Raw genomic sequence first — 10,000 nt, 5'->3', positions numbered from 1 at the left:
GGAGCGCCTCTAGTCTCCATCGTCAGATAGGTCAAATACTGCCGTGTCATTCACCCTCGGTTCCATTATCGTGTCATATGAACAACAGAGAGCTGTGCTACCTTTAATGACCGGAACATTCTTCACAGACTCACTGAGCTCCTTCTTCTTATCCATGTTTCTGATCTGTAACAAAAGAAGAATAAAGCAGTTAACACTGACATCACATTCATTTGCATTACATAAACTGGACAGCTATAGAGGACATTAGATAGATGTGTTCCAATAACAAACAACGGGATCAAAAGGAAAAAAACGTCTATGTTTGCTTGCATTTCAAAAAGGGGGGAAAAAATAATAACACTAAATAATTTTAACGTTCACTTTGTGTCCACATAACATACAACAAAAGTACTTTAAAAAGTAGCCTGCATCATTGCTTTGAAACGCCGATATGAGCAATGTCTTCTAGGGAATAAATAAGACATTCCCCACAGAGAATGTATATAAGATAATATTCTAAATAATACCGAAAGAATAAACATAATAAATTACCTTAGATGTGCTGCTTAGTGGTGCTCCGTGGTGCTGGCTGGGGCTACAGACAGCAGCCTGGCATGAACAGGTCTGAAGAACCGTCCCGATTGCTCAGAAGAGAACTGGAAGGGTCCATGTGACGCAGGGGGGGTGTGTGTGTGGGGGGGGGGGAACCACACGCACCGGCATTCCAGATTCTCCACAAATCCCCCCCCAGCTGCCGTGGAGCCAAAAGCAGCGATAAGGAACAAACACCACCGACGGCGGTTACATTAACACAACGTCAAAAACAACACCCACCTTCTAAAGGATTCCCGGCACCCCCCCCCCCCCCCTTTCATCCTTGCCTGGTTGGAGGGTCCCTGCAGCCTCTCTCTCTCTCTCTCTCTCTCTCCTCCGCACTAGGTCATCATCATCGTGCATCGGCGTGGTGGCGGTGGTGCACCTCGGAAGAGGCCGCTCGCTAGCTTGCAGCTGCCTGCCCTAGAGAAGACAGAGAGGTTTTGTTCGCTCCGTTCGCTTGGTGGTACTGATGTGAAAATGAAGAGTGACACACAATAGGGGCCTACCACTGGGAGAGAGTGTGGGAGAGTGACATAGCCCCTACATACATAGGCATCTCTCTCTCTCGCCCCATGTAGGGCATTCCATTCCGTTGCCCCTTTAAATTAACTCAGTATTGGCCTATCCTCCTCCACAGCTCCGCCACACACTGTGAGATTCCCGAGTGTTGGTTTAACTTTGAGAGTCAGTGTGTGTACACACAGACGTGGACCCTTACGGGTGGTGCTTGGTCCCGTTTTTGCACACCCTCGAAGCTAAATGAACATTCAGGAAGCTACGGGTCATGGACTATATATAGTTGGAGCACACGTCATTTGGAGAGAAGAAGCGGAGGCTGGCTTGTGTGTCTCCCTGCTATAGCCATGAAAGCATGACAAAGCATGTGATGCTTGTAAAAAAAACAACCATGTTAGGTTTATGAGCAGTCAAACATGTAAGAGTAAGTAAAGAGGCCTTTTTAAGGATATTAGTCACCATGCAGGCTATTAATAATTTAGGCTGATAATTATTACACCTGTCACATTTTCTCTCAATAATGCATTGTGTCTCAAAAGTGCTTTGACCGTTCAGCTTCAGTGGACCACATGATTGACCAAATGGATATGTTATCTCTGTTGGTAATTTGATCTACATGTAAAGTGTCTTGAGACAACTTGTTGTGATTTTACACTTTGATACTAAAGCAGCTATAACATGAATTTTAAAACATTTTTTTAATATTTAATATCATATTGTCTATGTCCCTCAAACTTATTTCTAATGGTTTGAGCCTCAATCGCCACTCTGATATAACCAGTCCATAGTCCATGACATTTCTTTTTTGCTTCTGAAGCCGTTTTAGCTGCAGTACCACAATGTCCTGAGGTGGTGGGGGTGCTGATATGCAACTTATTTAATATTTGAGTCATTATAATACTAATGCTAGATAAACACAGGCTTGTTTCCATGCCAGCTTGGAAAATCAACAATGGTGGACATTGTGAACAAAGTGGAAATGCAAATTTGGAACTGAAGACTGAAGAGAGGGAGGAATTACACAAAGTAGGGTGACATTGATGACATCACAAATACGACCAAATCAGTTGAGCTGTTCCTGAGAGCAATATCAAAATTGCATATTTGTGGGGATAGAAAATACACGACCTGGACCTGAAGCATCCATATTTTAAAACAGTTAAAGGGGAGCTCTGTGGAGGGCACATCTCTGCCAGGCCGGGGTGCCTATCCAGGGGTGCAGCCATCAGGACCAGAGGAAGTTGCAGGGGAAGTAGTGTGTCTACGACATGCACTTAAACTTTGGCATTTGTAGCGCCACCTATGGCCAGAAGTGACATCGCTTTTGGAGGTGCACTCTATAGTATGCTATGCACATGCACCCACCCCCCCTTATCCCTAAACTAATTTGCAATTTTTCACTATTTAAAAAAACCTTTTAAAATAGTTCAAATATAGCCGATCTACAAGCTCACATGGCCACTCGTTGTTCTGAAAGGGGGAGGGACTGCGACGCTCTATAGACCCCTGGGAGATGGAGTCTATCCCCGTTACAATGCACTATAGACCCCTGGGAGATGGAGTCTATCCCCGTTACAATGCACTCCCATAATTCCCATTATGAAAATTGCTCAAGATATACAAGTTAGCATACGGCTGTTTCTACATGCTGGGGAGACCCATACTCAACATTTCTAACATAAAACCTTGGTGTACTCAACATGTCCGGGTTCACAATGGGGCTCTATGGGCTGGCAAGTAGACTAAATTGGGCCTTATCCTCTTCCAAAAAAGGCTGCCGGTTCCGTGAAAGCACCAAGGTTTAAGAGAATCTATAACGGAACCAGTTGTAGACCCAAAGTTATTTTGGTGAAATGTAAAGGCCTATTCATAGTCTGGATTTTCGGTGGTGAGGTGACCACCGCTCCGGTGGTGACCTGACCACCGGAGCTGAAATAACGTTGAGCGGTGGGGAGTAAAAACAGAGAGAAGGGCTGGAGCGTTGGCGGTGGTTTGCTCTTCACCGGGGCTCGTCACGTCATGTTGTAGTTTGGTGGTCAAACTGGTCACCTAACCACCGAAAGTCCAGACTATGTATGAGCCTTAAGGGTCCCGAGAGTTACACACCCTTATGGGTCCATTCAGAACCTCCCTCCAGGAACCATGAGGGTCCTTGGCTGGACCACACATTGAGACCCACTGGTGTATAGAGTGTTTCCAGCGAGCCAAAACAAACGTGCACAACATCCATGACTCTGTTTGACCAGAATGCATCCACGCGTCCAAGTGTTGTGATTGGTCGAAAAAATATGGTATCCGGGGGAAACTATACACCTGACGGATGTTCCGGCCCGACACTTCCGCCGATACACTCTCTGCCTTGGATTGTGACCAGGCTTTTCTCTTGCCAGATGAGTACGGCTGGGAACGAGGCTAGAACGTAACAGAGAAGGAAGTAAGGAAGACAGAGCCCCAATGTCTTTAGAACAGTGGTTTTCAAACCTTTTCATATCAATTATGTCCATTATTAATTTTGCATTTTGAGCCACGGACCACCATTTTATGACATTTATCCTATCAGACCCTAGCCTCGGAAGACCCATAATTAAAGAATATTTTGTTAGCGTTGTATAAGATTTTGTCTACAATTCCATGCTGTATTGAAGTTGGTACCATTAGGAGAGAGAACATGCGTTGTGCCGTTGATCAAAAAATAACAATTAATCCTACATTATGAAATTGTGTAGACTTCTTGTTAATTAATTCGATTTTACTGTCATTAATACACCTTAAATAGGTGTGTGGAAATAATAAAAAAGTCCCCCCAAAAAATCATTAACATGGTGAATCACATCTTGATGACATCATTAAGATGTGATTCCCCATTAATAAAAAGATTCAGACCTCCAGTTCTAGGAAACACAGCATGGGGGGGGGAAATTATTTCCACACAACAGCTCTAAGGTATATTAATGACATAGTAAAATGTTGAGTGGAATGCCCCTTTAACAATAATTGAACTCTCGAGACTCGAGAGCGTAACATGAAACCAAAGTGTCCATCTATGGTTTAATGTTACACTCTCAAGAGTTAAAGATCTAATAAGGGTCCATTTGGTTACCAACTCTCCATTTAGCTGGGGACCACCTAACTGGGCTGGAACCAACCCCTTCAAGGACCACTGGTGGTCCCCGGCCGACCACTGGTTCAAACACACATGCATGCTGTGTGCATCACTGCACAGAGCCATTGGTATTATCATATCATTTATGGAAGTGGTTCCAAACTGGGGTCCGGGGGAGTTCCAGGAGGTTCCCCAGTTAAATGATAGTTTGTAACCAAATTGACCCTTATGGGTCTGTAACTCTGTTTTGTACACTCTCAGAGTTAAATTAACATTGATTTTACAATATAAATTGGGGTCCCAGAGATAGAAATGCCATTAAATGGGGGGTCCGTAGCCTAAATGCATGTAAACCTGTGGGTCCTTGAAATTAAACTGGTTGACAATCACTGCTAGAGTGATACAAAATATTCTCTTATGGGGGTCCCTGGCATGTATTTTCAAATGGGGGTCCGAGGTCTAATTAGTGTCAATTTGGGGGGTCCTTGACATGACAAAGTTTGGGAATCACTGATTTATGGGGTGGTGCTCCAATTGTCCTTGACTCCTTGACCTGAGAATTGGTTTGAGAACCAAAACCGAAACCGCATGCACTAGACTAGAACCCTCCCTGACCACATGAGCACAACATGGTGGACCAACGCCCTCCCTCTGTCCTCATGTTGAACCACACCAACCAACCCTCCTCCAACGCTAGCCATGGTTCACATGGCGCATTATTAATGACAGTCATGTTTCAGGGGCAGGGCTACCTCCATGCATGTTGCATGCCCAAACTTACACCAGCTGTTGCCTGCAGGCTGCAACCAAACCAAATCGATACTCATTTCAAAAGTTGCTGAACAACAGGTTTCTAAATAATGGACACCCACTGACACTTCTGTGTCACATAAATAGTACATACATACTGTGTGTGCAGTGCAGTGCAGTGGTGGGTGGTTTGAAATGAGTTAAATGAATCAATTACTGGCTTTACAAATTGATATAACACGGTTCATAAAAAGGGGAAGAAAGAAAGAAGGACTTTGAGAACTGAAAAAGCTGCTTTAGTCAGAACTATATGTAGGGCCTTCCGAGAGTGGAATTTAATGTTAGTATAGTAGTACAGAAAAATGACCACTTTGTAGCCTGTTATAATAACAGTCAGATACACGAGCTATAATCCTCTAATACTAAAAGTGCCGTTTTCTAAACATAGCCTTTGACATAAACAATAATCCATGCACGTGCTTGTATAATTACACCCTCGGACAGACAGGCAGGCAGATAGACAGACAGACAGACTAGGTTTCACAGAAGGAACAAAAATAAACAGTACCTTGGTGGAATCGCGTTTTTTTAGGGGGGAAAGTGTGCATGTTTCCAGTTTTCCCGTTGCAAACGTGCTTCTAAACAGCAGCATGTGCAGGACATAAACTTGGACCTGTTTATAAATGCTGTGAATGATGTGTGAAATTAAAGGCCTATTATAAAAACTAGTGCTTTAATGATGTGTGGAAGAAATAGAAAAGCTCCATTTAGTGAGTTTAAAGAAATGAGGAGGAACCTAGCGGCGTTGCCAGATTTGGAAGAAACAAGCAACCACGTCAATGAAAACGTGCCGGAAAGAAGCACGCACACAAAATAGTAGATCAGATCTACAAGCTCACAACAACGCGGAGTGATGCAGGGCGTTGCGAGCTTGTAGTCATAGATCTTCCATTTCCAACAACAAAATTCTAGAAAACAATTGACAAATTTGTAATACAGTACTGTAGGCCTACACATCTATCATTTTAGCAGCTGGATTGACCTGCACTTTCCTTGTCTGTCTGTTCTGCGCCCATTCTGCAAACTGTTAATTAAATGTTCAATCAATCAATATTGTATGTATGGGGGTCCCTGGGTGACATATTCTCAGATGGTGGGGTCCGTGGACAAATACAAATCAATGTGGTGGTCCTTGACATAAAAATTGATTGATTGATTGACTCTCACCTAATGAAGTGTGGGTCATGACTCATGACCGAAAGAATACAAGATACAAGTGGCCAAAATCGAAAAGAGGTTTCTTCGACAGGTGGCTGGCTGCGCTGCATCTCCATTAGAGATAGGGTGAGAACTAAGTTCAGTCACACGAGAGAGTAGTCGCTAGTTCTTCGCTTGGAAAGGAGCCAGCTTAGGTGGTTCGGGCATCTGGTTAGAATGCCTCTCGTGCGTCTCCCTAGGGACGTCCTCGAGGCACGTCCCACTGGGTGGAGACCCCGGGGCAGAACAAGGTGCAGTTGGAGGAAACACATCGATTCACTGGCCTTGGAACGTCTCGGGATCCCCCAGGAGGAAGTCACTAATGTTGCTCTGGAGAGGGAAGTCTGGAGCTCTCTGGTGGAGCTGTTGCCCCCGCGACTACGGATAAGCAGTTGAAGATGGATAGATGGATGGATGATTGACAAGTGAACATGTGGAAGGATTTAACACAAAAACCATAATGCCCCCATAAGGGCTCATTTAAGGTCTTATAAACCACTAGCCAAGCCATGGTTCACATGACGCTTGTGACAGTCATGTTTCAGGGCTTATAAACTGCGTACTGATTTCATTAGGAGAAACAAGGCCAAATACAATTTTACAAACAAGCCCAATAAACCTGCAACCACCAATAGCCTATTTACAAGAGACATACTTTATACACTCCTACATTTGTACATCTTTAAATGTTCTGATGAATTGAAAATGGTGGACCCTGTTAAACAAGTCTTATAGTGCTTCATCGTGGTTTCGTCCCCAAAGTAGCAGTTTTTGTATTGACTTGTGCTTTCGTTTGAAATGTACCCATTATAGAGCGTCGCAGTCCCGCCCCCTTTCATTGGGAAATAATTCCCTATGCATTTTTCCCATAGACATTTCCAAAAGTATTTATTTAAAGACCTTTTAAGCGTATACAAAGCCAACTCGATGAGGAAAATGAACGGGGAATCATTTCCTGGGCCCTGGTAGGGGGCGGGACTGCGACGCTCTATACATACTGTGAAATAAAATGTTCAATCAATCAATCAATAAATCAATCAATCAATCAATCAATCAATCAATCAGAAAAGAACACGCCCAAAGTCGCTTATAATAAGCAGACCTGGCAATACAGGAAAACCTTACCCTGACCAGCTCAGTGGGTGTTTCCCGTCTGGCTGCAGCCAGACATGAGCCTAAAGAAATCGTAGGCGCAGACGTCTCGGCGGTTTTTAGACAGCTGGTGGATGGAGAAAAAGCTCCACGTCCGCCGACGACTTGCGCGCAACGGCCAGCCGACAGCTGACGCTCTCCTCTGCGGCAGAGACAGCTGCCGACAAGCGTGTGTCACCCGGCAGTGATAGGCACTAGCCAATGGAACAGATGCAGCCGCAGCCCATCCACTGGGCGGGTATTCACTTGTAGTTTTCTTCTTTCACGGAGTCAAACGCCCCCTGGGCAGTGGGCACCTCGAAGTAACATTCTGTCCACTCCAAATTGTTAACAAAACATTGAAAAATCGTCTGAAGAAATGTAAAGCAGTGGTTCTCATGTTTGCTTCAGATCACCCCTGTAATCTTTTCATCCATGGCACCCCTGGCTGAATTACATTGTCATTTACTGTAACCCTGATCCATGATGACATTGAAAACAACTTTATATTTATAAAATAGCGCGTTCACTTCACCCTCCACAGCCCTTCTCATCATCAATAACCTCATTCTCCGTGGTGTAGTGGTTAGGATTCTGCGCTCTCACCGCGGCGGCCCGGGTTCGATCCCCGGTCAGGGAACACTGTTTTATGATGAATTCCTGTTCTGTTCTTTAACTATATAGAAGTGTCTATTTATACGTCTCTAAATGTTTTGATGAATTGAACCATGTGGACCCTGTTGTAAACAAGTGTAATGCTTAATTGGGTCGTTCACTCACAGTTAACAGTATTTGTATTGAGTTTGTGCTTGAAATGTATTGTAATTCTGCAAACTGTTAATAAATATTTAAATAAATAAATCAAAAATATCCTTCTCCTTCTCACCGCCGGGTGACACACTTCATTTTTATGCTTGTCGGCAGCTTACATCTGACGCGGAGGAGAGCATCAGATGTAAACTGGCCGTCGCGCAAGTCGTCGGAAAACAAAACTATTGTAGCCTCGGCAGGGAGGCGAACCCGGGTTGCCAATTCCAAAGGCACGTACGTTAACCAGTCTACTAGAGAGTCATAACTTGACAGCCTCGTAGCAACGCAGCACCATATAGCCTACACTAGAATGCGCCTTTGTCAACATCTTGTCACTCACTCACTTGTCACTCTCACGCCCACTTCGCCAACCAAGAAATAGAAGACTACATGCCATTGAATAGGCTTCCGGGTGCGTCCCCTCTCGGGACCGCCCACTTTCCGCAGAGTAGAGCGGAGACGTCTGCTACCTACGATTTCTTTAGGCTATGGTGTGACTGCAGTCTCTGGCTGCAGCCAGACATGAGCCTAAAGAAATCGTAGGCGCAGACGTCTCGGCGGTTTTTAGACAGCTGGTGGATGGAGAAAAAGCTCCAGTCCGCCGACGACTTGCGCGCAACGGCCAGCCGACAGCTGACGCTCTCCTCTGCGGCAGAGACAGCTGCCGACAAGCGCGTGTCACCCGGCAGTGAGATAGGCACTAGCCAATGGAACAGATGCAGCCTGCAGGCCATCTACGGGCGGGGTTTCAATTGTAGTTTTCTTCTTTCACGGAGTCAAACGCCCCCTGGGCAGTGGGCACCTCGAAGTAACATTCTGTCCACTCCAAATTGTTAACAAAACATTGAAAAATCGTCTGAAGAAATGTAAAGCAGTGGTTCTCATGTTTGCTTCAGATCACCCCTGTAATCTTTTCATCCATGGCACCCCTGGCTGAATTACATTGTCATTTACTGTAACCCTGATCCATGATGACATTGAAAATAACTTTATATTTATAAAATAGCGCGTTCACTTCACCCTCCACAGCCCTTCTCATCATCAATAACCTCATTCTCCATGGTGTAGTGGTTAGGATTCTGCGCTCTCACCGCGGCGGCCCGGGTACGATCCCCGGTCAGGGAACACTGTTTTATGATGAATTCCTGTTCTGTTCTTTAACTATATAGAAGTGTCTATTTATACGTCTCTAAATGTTTTGATGAATTGAACCATGTGGACCCTGTTGTAAACAAGTGTAATGCTTAATTGGGTCGTTCACTCACAGTTAACAGTATTTGTATTGAGTTTGTGCTTGAAATGTATTGTAATTCTGCAAACTGTTAATACATATTTAAATCAATAAATCAAAAATATCCTTCTCCTTCTCACCGCCGGGTGACACACTTCATTTTTATGCTTGTCCGCAGCTTACATCTGACGCGGAGGAGAGCATCAGATGTAAACTGGCCGTCGCGCAAGTCGTCGGAAAACAAAACTATTGTAGCCTCGGCAGGGAGGCGAACCCGGGTTGCCAATTCCAAAGGCACGTACATTAACCACTCGACTAGAGAGTCATAACTTGACAGCCTTGTAGCAAGGCAGCAGCATATAGCCTACACTAGAATGCGCCTTTGTCTGTCAACATCTTGTCACTCACTCACTTGTCACTCTCACGCGCACTTCGCCAACCAAGAAATAGAAGACTACATGCCATTGAATAGGCTTCCGGGTGCGTCCCCTCTCGGGACCGCCCACTTTCCGCAGAGTAGAGCGGAGACGTCTGCTACCTACGATTTCTTTAGGCTATGGTGTGACTGCAGTGTCTCCCTCCCTGTATTACGTGTGCGCACGCGCGTGTGCGTGTGCGTGTGC

At 44.9% G+C, this 10,000-nt stretch overlaps 2 protein-coding genes across 4 annotated transcripts in view; one reads left to right on the top strand and one right to left on the bottom strand.

The window, feature by feature from the left end:
- Nucleotides 1–5,587, bottom strand: part of slmapb (sarcolemma associated protein b) — a 31,281-nt gene extending 25,694 nt beyond the window's left edge. For all 3 annotated transcript variants that reach the window (XM_080764209.1, XM_080764210.1, XM_080764211.1), the window contains exons 1-3: nt 5,517–5,587; nt 535–999; nt 102–165 (exon numbers count right to left, since the gene is read on the bottom strand). In XM_080764209.1, the coding sequence (XP_080620335.1) occupies nt 102–156 (55 nt within the window). In that variant the 5' untranslated portion in view covers nt 157–165; nt 535–999; nt 5,517–5,587. The remainder of the gene's footprint in view (nt 1–101; nt 166–534; nt 1,000–5,516) is intronic.
- Nucleotides 5,588–8,725: 3,138 nt separating this feature from the next.
- LOC308315039 (ceramide synthase 5-like) overlaps nt 8,726–10,000 on the top strand; it is a gene marked incomplete at its 5' end in the record, with an annotated part of 20,484 nt that continues 19,209 nt past the window's right edge. The window contains one exon of the mRNA XM_080762863.1: nt 8,726–8,834. Coding sequence (XP_080618989.1) covers nt 8,726–8,834 — 109 coding nt within the window. The remainder of the gene's footprint in view (nt 8,835–10,000) is intronic.

This window comes from Protomyctophum bolini (assembly GCF_963924005.1).
Source record: "Protomyctophum bolini genome assembly, chromosome: 5".
Lineage (NCBI taxonomy): Eukaryota > Metazoa > Chordata > Actinopteri > Myctophiformes > Myctophidae > Protomyctophum > Protomyctophum bolini.
The sequence above is the reverse complement of the archived record's forward strand: the minus strand, read 5'-3'. Positions and strand labels throughout refer to the sequence as shown.